General features: G+C 32.6%; 1 protein-coding gene across 1 annotated transcript; it reads left to right on the plus strand.

Annotated features, from left to right (window-relative positions):
• Nucleotides 1–3742: 3742 nt before the first annotated feature.
• LOC122271466 (uncharacterized) lies at nt 3743–4612 on the plus strand. The gene has a single exon (XM_043052818.2). It carries the CDS (start codon nt 3743–3745, stop codon nt 4610–4612), a length of 870 nt encoding a protein of 289 aa, XP_042908752.2.
• The last annotated feature ends 15838 nt before the right edge of the window (nt 4613–20450 follow it).

The raw sequence follows: 20450 nt of genomic DNA on the forward strand, positions 1-20450 counted from the left end.
TTTTATTTCACCCAGATAAATGAAAATGCTGAAAAAAGTTTCCCACCACAATGAATGTCTTTGAAAAAAGGAACTGTCCTAAATATAAGACGCTGGGCGTTAACCGGTTAAAGCTCACTAATTCAAAACCTGATATATTGAACAACCTGGAAATCAGTACTATTATTTTAACTAGATTGCCATTATGCAAAATTTAAAAATTAATCTTAAAATTTGTAATTCTGTTTCGAAAAAGAGTTTCTGGAAGAAACTCTTTTACGGAGCTTTGATTCCACCTAAGCTTAAATTTTAAGCATAGTTACCCAAATCTTCAATTAATTCTGATCTTTGATACACTCAAACATAATTTTCAATGTATACTTAGTGTTTCCCTGGTCAGGCCTGAAAGCGAGACGGAAAAGAGAAAATGCTGGTAGTAGAATTATTTCAATATTAGATAATATTCGGGAGGAGTAAATCTATACTTAACAATAAACAATTCACCGAAATTAATTAATTCTGGGGGAAGGAGCAATTCAGAATATAAATTGTATATCGTAAAAAAAAATTGATAGTTAAAAATTGAAATTTATTTTCTACCAGTTTTTACTCTTTTCCGTCCATATATATATAATGGATTTCAGCCACTTTTAATGCATATATGATTCCCCCGGTAAGAACAACAACAACTATTACCGAGTCCCAAATTTTCATCTCGTGTATTAGTACCGAGGGAAAGAAGTAGTACCAAAACTCTGCGTTCTTTTGTTAAGAATGCCTTCCACGCTCATTTATTGCGCAGAAGGTTTAGATATGGATGATAATGCAAAAAGCTTTCCGCATGAAATTTTAATTTTAGAAAACAGAGCAAAATTTAAATTAGTTTGATACTGGTAACTTTAAAAGTAAAATTTTAAGTTAAGTTTTTAGTGATGTTTTCTTAAAAAGATTAATAAAATTCATAATAGATTAGGTTTTATGAAAAACAATGCAAGGTAAAGAAAGTAAATTGCCTCGATTGTGTAGGACTCACTCTGATTGACAGGACTTGAATAAAATTACGACAATTCTTAGTACCATTTTTGTTGTAAATGCCTAAATACAGGTATAGTTGCAAATTGCTTTATTATTTCATAGGATTTTAACCTAGTGGACATTTTTTACCTGAAAATTAAATTTTGTTCACCTAGTCCTAGTGTTTTGATTTTATTGGGCACCTGGGCCGCGAAGCGGCCCCTATCCCATTCATCTGGAATTTTAGAGCAGTTTTGGTTGAGCAATGAGGTAAGCAGGCAATGGAGTTGCAAATTTTGTTCGCATTGATCGCTGTTTAACTTAAGATCGTAATTTTCAAATACAAGCTGGTTCGCACTGTAGAATAAAGAGTAGGGGATTAAAGTAGGCGTTACTGTCTAGTGTATGTTGACGATTTACGCCATGGCGGCACCATTCGTATGTTGACGATTGTATGAGACAAGCACTCAGAAAAAATCCTCTTCTTCCTTCCTAAAATAATTATAATAAAACATAGTTCCTCTATCATGATACTTCATCTTCCTCTATGTATTGTCGACTGCTTACCTCTTTTAGACGGGCGAGTCATTTATGCATCAGGGCTAAAGAGAATAGAAGGGCTGGTTCACTCCTCTGAAGAAACTCTCGGCGCGCCAATCCTACGATTTTGTCTAGTGACGTCACTTTGACGCAAAGCTCGCACTTTTACTTCAAGAACGGAGCCTTACTAGCTCTAACTAATATTGGAGCATTTCTTTTTGCGAGATATTCGAAGACATTTGTTATTTTCTATAATGACTTTCCTCAGTTTTTGCAGTGAATTTACAAGAATTTTAAAACTATTATCGAAATACCAGTTCGCGCGATTGCAACTTGCAAAAATTCTGATAGAAAAACAAAAGGAAAAAATATAATTTTCCGCTTGTTCCCTAAAGTAAATGAACAACTATGTAAAGAATGGATTCCGAAATGACACAGTTAATATAAAATAGCAATACGTTTATTCTGTCGTTAAGAGCTTTTATAAAAATTTATTATCTAAATCAGCGTTTCTCAACCTTTCAGTATTCGCGGGCCAGTTTTCAATCATAATTTTCATCGCGCCCCCCACTTGCAGTAAAATATATGCAACAATAATGTATATTAAGTATTTTTAATTCTGTCTTTAAATTATTTTTAACTAACTACCAAAACAAAAGTAAAGTAAAAAATCAGCAGCAATTGAGATTGGAGAAACTATGTTTGGAGTTAATTTTTCAAAACAATTACAGTCCATACCTCTTTCAAATGATACTGTTGCTCGTCGAATTGGTGATACAGCTGAAAATGTAGTGTCAGCTTTTCTCGATGTTGCGTGACAAAATGTTTTCAATAAACTTTGAAGCAAGAGATATTAATAAAGATGCTCACTTCATTGCCTATGTTTGATTTTGTGATAATATGTCAGTAGTAGAACTACTTTTCTGCAAATCAATAGAACTCAAAACAACAGCGCTAGCATTATTTGCTATTTTAAATGATGTTATGAATGATGCAAACACAGAATGCAAAAATTGCATCGGAATATGCACTGGAATATGCATCGGAATATGCTTGTTCAATATCCGGAAGGTTCGAAAGTATACAAGCACTAGTAAAACAAAAATCGCCTCAATGCGTCTGGACACATTGCATGATCCACAGAGAAGCTTCGGGTTCGAAAGAAATACGTCCTGGTTTAAATATTGTATTAACTGCGGTTGTAACCATTTAAAATTATATAAAAATGAGAACCCTGAGATCGAGAATCTTTTCTGCTCTTTGCAATGACATGGGTTCAGTACATTCAGAGTTACTATTTAAATGTGAGGCAAGATGTTTATCACGTGAGAAATTTTTGCAACGTGCTCATGAATTAAGAGAAGAAATCGTCATTTTCTTAGAAGATAACAGACCGGAAACCGGGAATTTACACTATTGTTTATTTGTGATGAAATAAACAATACTCGGTCAACTTGGTCGTCATATTCGAGAAATTAAATAACTTGAATCTTAAACTCCAAGTAGCAAATACACATATGTTGGATACGAGTGATGAAGTTAATGCTTTTTGCAGAAAATTAGAATTGTGGGGCAGAAATTTAAAGCAAAAAAACCTAACACTGTTTGCAAATGCGGATAATTGTACTAAAACTTATAAGGCTGAAGAAGAATATATGAAAGTTACATTTGTAACCATTGAAAATCATTTAGCCATGCTGGCAAAGAATTTTAAAAAGTATTTTCCTTCTAATGACAAACTGCTAGCAAGTTACGAGTGGATTAGGAATCTGTGGCGGCAGGAAGCCAATAGATGGCAGCATCATGAGCCTGCAGAAGGCCTTGTATGCAAGACTAATAATTTCAAAACTAAAATTAAATTATTTGCTTTGTTACAATAATTGTAATTTGTTTATTATTAATTTTATGTTTATTTATTAATTTAATGTTTATTTATATTATTTGTAATTTATCTATTTAACTGTACAACTTGTAACTGTAACCACTATAGATTGATAGTTGATTTAAATAGCTTCTCGTATAAACACACATGCTGTTACTGAATAAGATCTAATGAATTATAATGTTTAAATTGAATAGCTGGAACCTTAATAAAAGTACTATGGAGTCAGAAAACGTTTATTTACTTATTGTCAATAAAAGACAAGAACATTGGTGACTTCGGTCAATAAACACGGTCAGTCAGTAAACACGTGAACTTAGTGAAAACATGCCTGAAAAAGGATCGGAAGCAAGTGCTGTGAGCATCAAAATACCCCCATTCTGGGTTGAAAGACCAGAAATGTGGTTTTTTCAAGTAGAAGCTCAATTCCGGATTGCTGGCATTGTAGCCGAAGAAACAAAATTTAATTACCTCGTGGCGCAACTGGAACCACGCTTTATCGAAAATATTTGGGATATAATCAAAGATGCGACCTCAAATAAGTACACAGCTGCAAAAGAAAGACTTTTGTCTACATTCACGGAAAGTGAAAATAAAAAAATTAAAAGACTGTTAACCGGAATTGAGCTTGGCGATATGGCACCAAGCCAACTTCTACACCAAATGAGATCCCTTGCTGGAAGTGAAGTCATTTCCGATAAAGTGCTTCATACACTTTGGATGGATAAGATGCCGGATGGTATAAGAAGCATATTAGCTGTGAGTGACGACTCCTTAAAATTAGAAAAACTTGCTGAAATGGCAGATAAAATTGCCGAAATCACTCCACGACCTCATAGCATAGCTGAAGTGCAAGAAACGCCTTCTGTTATGCAGTCACTGTTGGAAAAGATTACTAGCCTTGAGCATCAGGTTGCAAGCCTGAAATTGGAAAGAAATGCTCGCGGATTTGTGAGAACTCAAAACCGACACAGAAGTCGAAGCAAATCAGGTCAAAGATTCGATCCCAAGGGCAAGTTTTGCTACTTTCATTTTAAATTCGGTAACAAATGTTTCCCCAGCAAATGTGTACAGCCCTGTACACATTTACTCATTCTCACACATACTTTCATTACAGTACTTTCCGGCACTTGCCGGAAAACCAGCCTCAGCAGTAGACTCAGCGGCAAGTCCTGCTGCCACAGTGTATGGCCGTAAATTTAGGTTATTTGTCAGGGATAAAACGAGTGGTTGCCAATTTCTGGTAGATAGTGGTGCAGACGTGTCCATCATTCCGTCAACAAATAGAGACATTAAAAATACAGATTTTAAGTTGTACGCAGCAAATGGTACAGAGATACCTACATTTGGTATTAAGATGCTTAATTTAAATTTAGGACTAAGACGTCCATTCCAGTGGCCATTTGTAGTTGCTAAAGTTGCACGAGGAATACTGGGTGCAGATTTTTTAAATAATTTTCAATTGTTAATAGATGTTCATAATAAAAAATTAATTGATGGTGTAACTAACCTATCAGTCACAGGAGAAGTTACAGCTATACAAGAAGAAAATACATTAAGCACTATAAATAAAACATCTAAATATTTTGATTTGTTATCCAAGTATCCTGATATAACCAAACCTAATTTGGTAAAAAAAGTTGCTAAACATGAAATTAAGCACCATATAACCACAACAGGTCAACCTACATTTTAAAAAGCAAGACAACTGGATCCTGAGAAACTCAAGCTTGCTAAACAGGAGTTTCAATATATGTTGGACAAGGATATCATTCGTCCATCAAAATCTCAATGGGCAAGTCCTTTGCATCTAGTAAATAAAAAAGATGGGACATTAAGACCTTGTGGTGATTATCGCCGACTAAATGCACAAACCATCCCTGACAGATACCCTATCCCAAGAATTGATGATTTCCATTTCATTTTGAAAGATAAAATCATATTTTCTAAAATTGATCTTGTGAAAGCATATTTTCAAATACCAATTGCTGAAGAGGATAAAGCGAAAACTGCCATAACAACACCATTTGGACTCTATGAATTCAATGTCATGAGTTTTGGTCTGCGAAATGCTCCGTCTACCTTTCAGCGGTTTATAACCGAAGTTTTACATGGATTAGATTTTGCCTTCCCATACTTGGATGACCTTCTAATAGCCTCATCATCACCAGAAGATCACAGACTACATCTTTCCCTGGTATTTGAACGTTTACAGAAATATGGACTTTGCATAAATTTAGCTAAGTCAGTGTTGGGTGTTGACCATGTTGAATATTTGGGATATCTCATTACTGCAAATGGCTCTCAGCCACTTCCAGAAAAAGTTCAAGCCATAACTGATTACAAATTACCCCAAACGATAAAGGAGCTTAGAACATTTCTGGGAATGATAAATTTCTTTAGACGTTACTTGAAAAATGCAGCAGAAACACAAGCACCTCTACACGAAATGTTAAAGGGCGCCAAGAAAAATGACCGACGGCCTGTGCCATGGACAAAGGAAACCATACAGTGTTTCGAAAAGTGCAAAGCAGATTTGGCTAATGCTGCCCTCCTTAGTTTTCCCAAATCTTCTCTACCATTATCCTTGTGCACAGATGCCTCAGATGTAGCTGTTGGTGCTGTATTGCAACAACTAGAAGATGGTGATTGGAGACCAATTTCTTTTTATTCGAAAAAACTCAACGACACACAAAAAGGATATAGTACCTATGATCGAGAGTTACTAGGTATATATCTGGCTGTAAAAAAATTTAAATATCTTATAGAAGGTCGTGATTTTTGTATATACACGGATCACAAACCGATAATATTTGCATACAAGCAAAAAAATGAAAAAGCCTCCCCCAGACAGCAACGCCAATTGCAGTACATCTCAGAATTCACTACAGACATTCGTCATATTGAAGGCAGTAAAAATTTAGTTGCTGATGCCCTATCAAGATTAGAAGCAGTGTCAGTCATCGATTATGATGCCATAGCTGATGCACAAGTAGATAATGCTGAATTGCAAAAATTGATGATTGATAATGTTTCACTTATATTTAAAGGATGTATTTTGCCATCAGGAAAAACTCTTTGGTGTGATAGTTCTACACTGAATATAAGACCTTTCATCCCAGAGAAGTTTCGAAAACAAATGTTTAATCAAGTTCATGGGTTATCGCACCCTGGTATCAAAGCAACTGTGGCACAAATGACAAAAAAATTCATATGGCCTGATATGACTAAAGAAATTCGAGAATGGGCTAAGACATGTGTCCAATGTCAAAAAGTAAAGATCCACAGGCGTACCAAGTCTCAATTTTCCGAATATCAAGAACCAGATGCCAGATTTAGTATGGTACATATAGATTTAATCGGTCCTCTACCTCCTTCAGAGTGTAAGATGTACTGTCTGACATGTATAGATAGGTATACCTGTTGAATGGAGGCCATCCCTATACCAGACATAACAGCGGACATTGTCAGCAGAGCTTTTTACGAAAACTGGATAACACGTTTTGGTGTGCCAACACAAATAATAACAGATCAAGGGAGGCAATTTGAATCACAACTGTTTAGAAGTTTGGCTGTGATATGTGGTGCCAAAGTACAGCATACAACACCATATCACCCACAGAGTAATGGAAAGGTGGAACGTTTTCACAGAACCTTAAAAACAGCCATAAAGGCCCATTCCAACATCCGATGGACAGAAAGCTTACCTACAGTGCTCTTAGGGTTGAGAACGGTTGTTAGACCAGATACCAATTTTTCTATAGCCCAAATGGTCTATGGTACACATATTAAAGTACCTGGGGAATTTTTTACCCCGCCAGAGAAGTACATGGACCCTGAAACTTTCGTAACAAGATTACAGCGTTTCATGGACCAACTTCGACCAGCCAAATCACCTATTATTACTTCTAAAAAAGTATTTGTTCACAAAGATTTTAAATTGTGTTCACATGTATTTGTTAGGGTTGATAGAGTAAAGAAAGGTTTGGAACCTGCATATGAAGGACCCTTTTCTGTTGTGGAGAAATCCGATAAGTATTTCTCAGTGTTAATTAAAGGAAAACATGTAAATATTTCGATCGATAGGCTAAAGCCAGCCTATTTGTTAGTAGAAAAAGAACCACCGGATACAAATAATGACCCTGACAAAAATGCTATTAATGTACATAATAATGACCAAAATTTAATTACTCGTAGAGGTAGAAAAATTCTAAAACCTGTAAGATTTAAGGATTAATCATGTTATTGTATATTTACTCCATAATCATTAATTTAATTAAATGATATTAGTGAGTCACAATGGCATGTGTGAATAGTGCATTTTACTTTGTTTCATTAGTTATAATTTAAGGCGATATCATCCAAATTATGTGAATTTTATTACTACAAATTAAGTTATATTTATCAATTTTAAATGATTTTTATATTAACTAATTGAAATATGTGATATATATAAAAAAATAATTCCTTGTTACAATTTTAACCGTCCACTATGTAAATATATAAATTCTCTTGTTTATTGGTTATACAGATTATGTGCTGTGATTGTATGTATTAGCACCATGTATATGTATAAAAATTAATTCTCAAGCATATTTTCTAACATCGTAACTTAGTTACTGGTGAGGGAGTAATGTGGCGGCAGGAAGCCAATAGATGGCAGCATCATGAGCCTGCAGAAGGCCTTGTATGCAACACTAATAATTTCAAAACTAAAATTAAATTATTTGCTTTGTTACAATAATTGTAATTTGTTTATTATTAATTTTATGTTTATTTATTAATTTAATGTTTATTTATATTATTTGTAATTTATCTATTTAACTGTACAACTTGTAACTGTAACCACTATAGATTGATAGTTGATTTAAATAGCTTCTCGTATAAACACACATGCTGTTACTGAATAAGATCTAATGAATTATAATGTTTAAATTGAATAGCTGGAACCTTAATAAAAGTACTATGGAGTCAGAAAACGTTTATTTACTTATTGTCAATAAAAGACAAGAACAAATCCATTTCATAAGACTCCCGAAGGACTCTCAATTGATGAGGAAGAAAACTTCATAGACTTCAAGACAAGTGGCGAAACTGAAATGCAATTTAGTAATAAATCACTATTTGAATTTTGGCAGGAGGAGGATTTTTCTGCACTGAAACAAAGGGCATTTTGCATTCTATTACCGTTTTCAATATACTAACTTTGTGAAACTGGATTTTCTGCTGTGGCTTCTTTGAAGACAAAATATAGATCACGGCTAAATATAGAAACAGGACTGACAGTGGCTATTTCTAATATTAAGCCTCACCTCAAAAAACTTTGCTCTGCAGGACAAACCCAAGGAAGTCACTAAAAATTATAATTTTTTTTTAAAAATTTAGTATGTTTGATTAAGTAAGGTGGGTAAGCCAAAGGTGGCCAGTGCTCCTAACTTAGCCCCCCCCCCAAAGTAAAATGAAATTTATTTTGAATCATAAGATGTCCCTTCTAAATCTTGTATCTGAGGTGCACGAGGCTGAATTGGAAGATATTTCCTTGAATGGCCTCCATTGTATGAGGTGATTTAATTCTTAGAACTTTGAGTTATAATGTGTTTTCTGAAAGTTTATTTCTTTTTCTTTAACCACATTACTTTAATTCGAATTAATCTATCAGATTAATAGTTTTACGTCGTGCAAATGGTAAGAGAGACCTTATGTCTGTTCCCAAGTGGCGCGACACTCGGGCCACCTTCGGAAGCAAACGTGAAATCTATAAAAGAGTTAATTATAAATCACTACGTAGCATATTTTTTCTCAAAAAGGAATGCTTGAATTAAATGCCAATTGATTTATTTCATTTTAAGCAAATGTGGAACTTTGGTATTTTTTAAATTTTTATAATATTTTGACGTTCTCTGCACTTTAGTAGACTTTGCGATATTTTGTTTGCATTTTAAAGTCATTTTTCAGGTACTTTTTTTTATTTTTGTGGTAGTTAAGAGTGTTTTTGTGGTCGATTCTAGTACTTTCTTGCAAATTTGGGTATTTTTAGATTAGTTATGGGTTTAGTTAGTTAACTCTAGTATGGTTATTTAGCTCTTACTTGTTGGCTAATCCTTCTGAAAAAATTAACTCAATAATTATTGATTAATTCTAATGAGTGAACTCAAAAGAATCGCTAGTGACTTCACACAAGAACTATCAAAGTAAAATCAATAAACAAATTGTACACTCTGAAAACAAATATCTTTTTTAAAGTCGGGAAACTTGTTCCTACCAGCAAGACACTTAAAGTGCCTTTTTAAAAGAAGTTTGCCTGCCCAAGTGTTTTTTCTAAAGATAATTTGAGTAAGTGAAAAAGTGATTTCAAAACATGGCTCACCTTTGGAACCTGTGCGAACTTAGGTGCAGAAGCTAAAATTTTAAAATTGTACTGTAAAATAAATGAAATTTTATTTTACAATTAAAAGTATACGTGATATATATTTGAGATAAGTGTAAGATGTTACAGAAAAAATTCAGATACACAGACTTAATCAGAAAATTATAAAAAAATCCTTAAGACCAAGCCACCCTTCGCTCCACACCTTAAATTTTGATTTAATAAGTTGTTTCACTTTAATAAGTTATTAAATATGTCAAAATGTATTTTGTTTTCTATGTATATGTGTGCTTTCCTTTCATCCAGTTAATCAATTTTTTTAAATAATATTTTCTCCTGAATATTCTCGCGCCACCCCTCTGATGTGCTCGCGCCCCCCTAGGGAGGCGCGCCCCACAGGTTGAGAATCGCTGATCTAAATAGAAACCGCCTTGTTACTTAAAAAAAAAGGCAAGTGAAAAAAATTAAAAAATGGATAAAGTCCAAGAAAATTAAAATGTAAATAAAAAGTATAAATAAAATATATAGTACATAGTTGAAATTCTCCTAATTTCGTAACATATTTTTTAACGTAGTTATTCTAAATATTTATGATTTATTTTAAAAATTATGCTCTCTTAAATTTAAATATCTATGAAGTATATCTTCGTAAATTTGAATATCTATAAGCAATTGTAAAATTTCTAATGTCATTATGAACCTAAATTATTATTTTGTTTCAGTAATTAGCGTTTAAGGTTGATGTTTCCTAATGATTAAGTATGAACAAATGCTATTAACGGCATATTTTAAAATCAGGAATTCTAAATTTAACTCCACTTATTGTTATAAAAGAATATGTAGATAAAAAATGTGTCGATATATGCTTAACTAAACGGTACATCAGATACATACACATTGAAAGGTATAAATTCTCCTTCACTTATTATCCTTGAAAAATGGGGAGCATTTCTTCGCTGCCAGAATTTTCCGTTGAGGCAAATACTTTTCAATTTAACGGAACCATAATAATTACATTGGGAAACAAAAAAATTATTGAAATTTCTCATATACAAGTACTTAATCTTAAATAATTCGAGGTTCCATTTCACTAGGAATTGTACTACCCTCGTTTGCCGGTTTGTCTTTAGGCATTCCATTGCATGCTTGGTAGTAGTACATAAAATATCATTTGGAACTAATATCATAATAATCATTAGGCATTTTGTCGGTCAATTTTAGGCATTCTATATAAAGCTATAAAAATCCAGATTTCATATAGTGGTAAAAAAGCATTGCTGCAAAAATATCAGGACATGGAGGTTGAGGGTCCCAAATGACTCCTTTGTGGTCAACTGTCATTGCGAAAAGCCGCCGCTGAGAATTGAACCGCATATCTTCGCAATCTCAGCAAACCACTTATCCCTCACGGCTTCATATATATTTGCTATATAAATATTACTCAAAATAAAAGATTAAAGGCATTCAAACTGTGATTTATCTATGACAATCTACACTCTGAAATCAAATTAATGCTTTATTTGTACTAAAAACGTGATCTCACTAAAGAAAGTGTCCTCATACAATTGTAAAGAAACCTAATAAATATAAGATTTCAGAGCAGTTAGCATTTGGATTATATGCCTGGCGGATCGTGAATTTGTGGGGCCCTGGGCTGAAACTACTTTGGGGCCCTAATAGCCATTTTGCCAAAAAACTGTTTTCTATAGTGATGTAGATAAGTATATAGAAAAAAATAGGACAATAAAATAATTTTATTAATTTTTTTTATTTATTTATTTTTATTTGTCTATACAAATAGCAACTGTACAACATTATTGCAAAAGAAATTGACAGGTTAGGTGTAGTTATGTTATATAAAGCAACCTTTCTGCATTTTTGTGCTGCAAATTCCTTTATTTGTTCATCACATTATAAGTCCTTCGTTAAATCACAATTTATGGAAAGAACTGATAAATGATTTAGTCGATGGTTCGACATTGTTGTCCTATATTTGTTTTCTATATATGACATCCTGGAGAAAGCGCTCAGCTTCACAGCTAGTGATTGGCAAAGTTAAAAAAATCCTCAAGATAGTGTAGCATAGAGACATCATGGAATGATAGTGTAGAAAACATCAACAAATTTCTCTTCATAAATTAGCATAAAAATTTCACTGCAAGAGGTGTAAGACTCTGGCTTAGACTGAAGTAAATAAGATTTTAACTTAATGCACTCATTCAATAAATGCTCGTCTACGTCATCTGGACAATAATCAACAATATTACGTAAACTTTCCAGATCTATGTTTTCCATATTTTTGTCTTACAAATCCATTAAAAATTTGAATTTCTTGCTATACATCTCATAGACTTGGCTCCTTTTATTTAAATCCATAATCAACTTATCCAACGCAACGTTTAGAGTGTGTTTTTTAAATTTTTCTGCGCCGTATACTGGGAATTTATCTGTAGACTTATCTGAAAATTTTGGAGTAATGCGTCTCTTGTTTATGCCATTGTAGTCTATTCCCACACTAGTACTTAATTTTTTAGCTTTCTCTTCATATTCCTTTAGCTTCTGATCTGATTGGTGCCTTATGTTGTTCACGAAGTCTTTAAATGACACAATTAACTTGCTGCCTTCACGTGTCAACCACACTAACATTGATTTATTATGTTCATTAGAATTTTCATGCTTTTCTAAACAAGTTCCTATGTGTTTCCAATCAGAAAATCCGGTTTTGTATTGAGAAGGGATTTTAGAAAAAAGTTTGCAAGTCAAACAAAAAATAGTATCAACCCTGGTTGAATAACATAACCAAGATCTTTCCAGTGACTCACCATTTTTCATTTTCTTAATGAAATACCTATTTGAAAATGTTCTGTTTTGTTTTTTGTATTTCTTTATTGAAGCTGAATATATATTTTTTGGATATTTATTTTGAAAGTCAGTCATTTCATGTGAGAGTATGTCATTAATAAAATCATTATTTTGCAATTCTGGCCACAAGCCTACATCAACATATTTCTCAAACTCAAACTTAATATTCTCTAAATTTCTTTCCGCCTCGTTATTACCGTCCTCTTGCTGAACACCAATATAGTTTTCAGTGGGATGAGATAGTTACTGGTTGTCAAGACAGTTATTAGTAAACTAAACAAGTTTGTCACTTTGACGAAGAGAACAGAAGTGCAGGGGGAAAAAATTACGTCGGGCGTTAAGTGGCGTTGCGGGAAGTCCCCCGTAGTAGACGCGAAAAAATACACTGACCGAAAACAAGCGACTGGTAATTCCCCGTTCCGTTCGATAGACGCGCACATGCATGGGTTGATTGATCTCAGGGTTGCCAACCTTATAATAGTTTTTTTCTTTAAATATTAGATATTTTTTTAATTTAAAATATCACCTATTGTTTTCAGTGGGGACTGGGGCCCTTTGTATCCATGGGGCCCTGGGCTGCAGCCCAAAAAGCCCTTAAGTAGATCCGCACCTGATGCCTAGTCATGATTCAAGCGTTGAATTTTGTCGCTGAATAAAATTAACTCTCATTATGTACTCATTACATCTACCAGCTGAAATTTTCACTGGCGGATGTATTGATTAATTCCCGAACTTTTTTTTTTAATTTGCTAGAGTTGAGAAGATTAATACGTATATTAACTATAATTAATATTTTTTTGTGGTAGATAAACAAATTTCGTTTTCCTTTTCTATAATCTAAAATAAATTCTAGAAAAAGCTTATGAATAAAAGAATGGTAACCATTTCGTTATCAATATATTTGTAAGTATATATCAATCAACTATATCAGCTAATAATAGTTATCAATACACTTGTGAGAGAATAATAATATTAGTGAAAACAAAAACTTTTCAGAGAATACTAAGCACTTGTAGGTAAAACGATAAAATTTTATGTGTTTTGCAATTATATTACAGTGATAAATCAGAGACAGCGCAAAAGCATCAAAAATGAACATTATCCTTAATATTAAAAACTATTGATAACTCCATAGTATGAATTTCTATCTTGTGTAAGTTTTATCGACAATGCCGGTATTGCAAGCTATGGTGGCTCAGGGGATAGAGCGCTAACCTTTCAATGAAGTGACCAGAATCCCAGTAATGGCTAGTCGATACGAATTTCTCATCCGGCTCGCACAAACAACAGTGATGACGTTAAATATCCTCCGTGGCAGTGGAATCATGGGATGGAGACTAACTGTGACTAGACTAACCGTGGGTTTTTTTTTCTCTTCATGTAACGCAAATGCAGGTTAGTTTGATCAAAAGTCCTCCAAGAAGGCAAATTTCTCCCAATACTTAATCCATGAGTGCCCTTGTCCTCTGGATAGGGTTCAAAATTACAACGCTACAGAGTTTAACATTGATAGTCGTAAACTCAATAATTGGATCTGCTGTTCAACAACGTTTATAAAACGTAATAAAATTTCGGTATTGCATACAAAATCTGATTTTTTTTTGGCAAAGTAGGAAATCTGGCAACCTAGGCATTGTTTATAATTACAAATGCACCGAAGAAATTATTAATAAGATTGCATGGCTTTCGCTTGTGTAAATCATGAGAAAGGAACAGTGTATAATTTTTTCCTCTCTTTCTCTTTTTAATTGCTTAAAAATTTTCACCGAGTTGACAACTCAAGGAACTAAAACACACATCATTAAATTTCATACAGTAATTTGAAATACATTGATCTGGCAAACGTTGTGGTAACCATAAAAAACATGATTTGATATGTACAATAATTGATTTTTTAAAAATGAAAGACATAATTGATGAATATATGTAAATCGTACCTTGATACATGATGAAATAACATATTTGGGGAAAATGCAGAAAATATATTTTATCAGAGAAATATTGCTCATTAAATACAATAGAATTTGCAAAAGAATTTAACGTGCATAAGTTGATAAATATATATGCATAAATTGGCTATATTATCCGAAAATAAATTTTAATGTTATTTAATTTAACTTAAGTAAAAGTCAGCTGTGAAAAGTTCAGTGAATTTAACTTGAGAGAAAACAAAAATAGAACTCACTGGGATTGAGATGTTTCCCCGATGATCACCCGCAGAAGGGGAAGCACTTCTTTATTTTTGAGCAATTCCTGTCAATTAATCAAAGGATTAATGACACTAATCGGTGAGCAAGTTAAGGCGTCGAATTTGATGTTGCTCGAGGGCTCCTTCGGCTGGGATGGGTCTCTCACCCAGTATAGTTGGCTGTATGGTTTTTGTTACAATTACAGCATTCATCAAAGACGCGTTCTCACAAAAAAGTGTACACCTACAATTTCAAAAAAAAACCTAAACAATTATACAATTTCAGAGCAGGTAGCATTTAGATTACATGCCGACTATTCAAGTTCTATACGTTAATTTTCATCGCTAACCAAGAAGAAATTCTCATAATGTACTCATTACATCTACCAGCTAAAGTTTTTCACTGGCGGAGGTATTGTTAATATAATTCAATTGATCAATAATTCGCTACAACTCAAAATATTAAAAAGTATAATAATTATTATTAATATTTTGTTGTGGTAGATAAGTAATGTTTCTCTTTTTTTAATGCTTTAATGTGAACGTATTGATCGAGGTACCTGACTTGTGGCACTAGCCTATTCATCGGACATTAAATTGCCAAATTCAACGGGCGAATGCTGTCGAATAACTTATATACAGAACAGTAAAATGTGCGTTATATACAAAAAAAAAAAATGATTTGAATAATAATTGGTAAGATACAAGTGCGATTACAAGAAGTCTGATTAACAGGAAAAGTAAGCTCTTTACATTGTCGAAAAAATAAATACTTACGAATTATCTACGGCATGAGTAAAAACAAAACCGAAAAACTAGTATACAGAACAGAATGTTGCAGAGAATTTAATGCAATGGTCATGTTGTAGCTTAAAGAGACAGAACATATATATCGGAAAAAAGCATATGCTTACATATTTACACTTATAAAGAAACTGTCCAACAAACCTAGATTGTACATCTGATTCATACATATTGAAGTGTACAAATTATTTTTTACTTATTATGCTTGTTAAATTGGGCGCATTCCTTCGTTTCCAGAATTTTCCGTTGAAACTAATTATTTTCAATTTTACTGAACAATTTTAATTACATTGGAAACAAATTTATTGTTACATTTACATACAAGTACTTGATCTTACCTAATTCGTGGTTCCATTTCACTAGGAATTGTACTTCCCGCGTTTGCCGGTTTGTCATTAGGCTTTCCATTGAATGCTTGGTAGTAGTACATAAAATATCATTTTGAACTAACATCATAATAGTCATTTTGGACTTTGTCTTTCAATTTCAGGCATTCTAAATAAAACTATACACATCCAGATTTCATATAGGGGTATAAAAAAGCATTCCTGCAAAAATATCAGGACATGGAGTTTGAGGGTCCACAATGTCTCCTTTGTGGTCAACTGTCATTGTGAAAAGCCGCCGCTGAGAATTTAACCGCATATCTTTGCAATGTCAGCAAATCACTGATCCCTCACGGCTTCATATATATTTGCAACATATAGGTTACTCAAAATAAAAGATTTAAGGCATTCAAACTGTGGTTTATCTATGATAATCTATACGCTCAAATCAAATTAATGCTTTATTTGTACTAAAAACGTGTTCTCTCTACAGAGAGTGTCCTCGTGCAATTGTAAAGAAACCTAAACAAATATACGATTTCAGAGCAACTAGCATTTGGATTATATGCCGAGTCAAGTTTCATGCGTTGAATTTTGCCGCTGACTAAGAATAAATTCTCATAATGTACTCGTTACATCTACCAGCTGAACTCTTACTGGCGGATGCATTAATTATATTCTTGATTGACACATTCTTACTGACATTCACAATATCTTAGAAGATTAAAATTTATATTATTTATAACTAATATTTTGGTGTGGTAGATAAAGAATTCCTTTTTAATGTTTAAATGTGAGTATTGATTGAGGTACCTGACTACCGGCACTAGCCTATTCATCTGAGATTATATTGCAAAATTCAACCAACGTATGCGGTTGAATGACTAATATACATAACAGTAAAATGTGTGATATATACAACAAAAAAAAAAGATTTGAATAATAATTGATAAGATACAAGTGCGATTTCTTCTGTAATGTGAAGTAAATTTGAACAAAAAGCATACAAATAAAAGAATGGTAACCGTTTCTATATTAATATATTTGTAAGTTTGTATATGAGCCGCTCAGAAGCCAATGCGGTTAAGTCCATTTTTTGATATTTTCTGATTTTTGGAAATTTTGATGAAATAAATAATAATCTTCTTAGTTATTAAAAGATTTACTCGTTGGTTACTTTTTCTAGGTTAGACAGCCCTTTTTTTAATAGCTTCTGAATATATTGTATAATAATTTCAGAAGCCATTGTGAATAAGTCCACCTTTTATCAGTATTTTTTTACATAAACTTTGAAATAAAAATTAAATTCTTCTTCTTCTTTCGATATTTGTTGGTAACATTGAAAAACAAGAAATTCATAGTAATCAGGGTTGCCAGACGTAGTATTTTTAATACTACGGTAGTATTTTTTCACCAAAAAAAGGGGTATGGTATTTTTCGTAGTATTTTTTTTAAAATGTGGTATTTTTAGTTTTTTTATTTATTTATTTATTTTATTTTCATTTCCCAAAACAAAGAAAAGTGCCACTCTAGTTTTGAAGTAAAAAACAATTTTTGAAATTATCCAACAGTTTATTTTCTATTAGTCACTGTATCTAGTGATGATTGTGAAAAATAAAAGTTCGTTTATACTAGTAGACTATATATATTTCTTATCTTTTTCAACTGCCAAAAGGTATAAGTCCTAAAATTTTTAAGATGCTGTCATTATTTCAATAAATACTTACGTTTTTATTTACACATCCTGTCTATATCTTGTTTTTTTGCAGAGTTTACACCTCGAAAAAAGACTTTATACACTTTTCTAATTAAATTAATAAACCAAGAATTTTGAAAACTAATGTATCAAAAAACATTAATTTTCTCAATGTTTGTGTTTTGGATTTAACCGCATTGGCTTCTGAGCGACTCATATATCAATCAACTATATCATTTGACCATTATCAATATATTTGATTGAGAATAGTAATATAAGTAAGAATTAAAAATTTCCGGATCATACTAAGCACTTATGGGTGAAAAAATAAAATGTTATACGTATTGCAATTTTTTTACAGTGATAATTCAGAAACAGTAAAAGCATCAAAAAATAAGCTTGATCCTTATCTTATGTAAATGTTATCGAATTATGTAATTATAATGTTGTTATGTAAATGTGCTTGCCTTGAGATACTGGTCTATTCATCTGAGATTAAATTGCCAATTTCAACGGTCGAATGACTAATATAAAGAACAGTAAAATGTGCGATATATATATATAAAAAAAAGAACAAAATTTTGAATAATAATAGATAAGATGCAAGTGCGTTTACAAGAAGTCTGAATAACTGAAAAAATACGCTATTTACATAGTCGAAAAAATAAATGTATAATCCTAAGGGGTCGTTCCCGCCCAGAATGCTGCCCTGAGGTACTCCAGCTGTGATGTTTCTCTTTGTAGATTTTTTGTTTTTGATGGTGACTTGAAATGTTCTATTAGAAAGATAACAGAATAGGAGTTTGATTATGCCTAATGGAAAATTTAGCTGTATGAGTTTATATATTGTGCCAGTGTGCCATACTTTATCAAATGCTTTGGATATGTCGATCATCAGGAAGGCTATTGTTTCTTTATTTATGATTGCTCTGCCAGTATAGTCCAATATATATTTTTCCAAGTATGTTAAGTTGACTGATTGGGCGATAACTCTCAGGGCAGCTTGGGTTCTTGTTTTTCGTGAGAAATAGTATGACTGATGCGTTTTTCCAGATTTGTGGGTAGTAATTATGAGCAAGGCAGGTATTAAAAATATGCGTGCTTTTGCAGATGTAGTTGTTTGGTAATAGTTTAATCATTTTATTCTTTATCCCGTCCTCACCTGGAGCTTTATTGTTTTTCAGTTTTTGTATGATGCGGCTAATTTCTTGATTATTGGTTGAATTTATTGTTTCTGGGATGAGGTGTTTAATTTGAAAATTATTAACTTCTTTAGTGATGATATTGTGATAATTTTGGTCAGAATTGATATTTGGTGAAAATTGATTTTGAAGCGAATCTGCGAATATTTCGATTTTTTTCTGCTATTGAGTACGCTGTACCACCCAAGGGGTCGTCCCCGGGGAATATGTAGTATGATTAAGACTAGTGTGGTGAGCAACTCAGTTGACGAGCGATTATTCAACCAGGACGACTGGGTCACCATTGCAGCAGAGCTCACGACATAAATGTCTCTCATTGATTATTTTCCTATTGTATATATCTATATTATTTTTATCTTAACTTATATTCAATTTGGGTTGATTATAGTGTTTTGTAAATATATATACATATATATTTTATATTTAACCCAGACCTTCCTTAATAATATCGATCATCATAATCTTCATGATTATCTTATTTCATATTGTTTATGATTATATTGTCATTTAATTATACCCCATGCCACTCAACATTTGTTGATTGTCCATGTCACACGAACCTCCTCTCGACTTTTAAGTGCTGAACATCCCCTCTTCCTCCCATCTCCATTCCTCCTCACTAATCCTCATCATCGATTTATTACTACAGATGAATTGGTTGATGCCGCTTCGCTGCAGCCCTGCGAGATTTATGTGATTTCTACCATTCTACCTTGAATGTATACAAAATTTACAACGGCATGAGTAAAAATAAAACTGAAGAACTAGTATATACATATTTAGAGCGGAGGGAAAAATAGATGATGTAGATCTTAATCGGAGAAGAGAGAAACAGTTGGGATAGATTCCATTACCTTTCTACCTCTCCTCCCCCCATAATGGGATTCGCAGGTGCACAGAGGAGTAATTTCATCTAGAGGAGTGAGAAAAAAATATATATATATTCTTTTCTCTAATCTAAAGTAAATTTCAACAAAAAGCAAATAAATAAAAGAATGGTAGCCATTTCGTAATTAATATATTTGTAAGTATATATCAATCAACTATATCATTTAACCATAATCAATATATTTGAGGGAGAATAATAATATAAGTAAAAATAAAAATTTTCCGGAAAATGCTGAGCACTTATAGGCAAAACAGTAAAATTTTATGCGCTTTGCAATTTTTTTTTTGACAGTGATAATTCAGAAACAGCATAAAAGCATAAAAAAGTGAACATTATCGTTAAGATTCAAAACTATTGAAAACTCCATAGCATGATTTTTAAGTATGTTTGAAGATAAGTTAAAATATTTAATTTCATTTTGGGTTTAATAATTATGATTTGCAATGATTTTGAACACCATTACAACAATTTAAGAAATATATGGGACCTGATAATCATTCAATTAAGATTAGTTAGACATACTGACTCTAAAGAACTTTATTTGAAAATATTTAAGGGGGTAAAATAATTTACTGTTTACATAGCAACTTTGAAAAATGTGAATTGTTAAAGAACACTTTTTCTACGTGAATCACCTCATCAAGAATTTTGAGATAAATGGATAAATGTCCAGCGATTTTTTTTTTTTAATAATGGCCCCT

Source organism: Parasteatoda tepidariorum, chromosome 5 (genome assembly GCF_982258835.1).
Source record: "Parasteatoda tepidariorum strain Cologne lab strain chromosome 5, Ptep-v5.0, whole genome shotgun sequence".
Lineage (NCBI taxonomy): Eukaryota > Metazoa > Arthropoda > Arachnida > Araneae > Theridiidae > Parasteatoda > Parasteatoda tepidariorum.

What these genes read in the sequence shown, in the direction of transcription:
- LOC122271466 (XM_043052818.2), top strand. Translation starts at nt 3,743, where the DNA reads ATGCCTGAAAAAGGATCGGAAGCAAGTGCTGTGAGCATCAAAATACCC.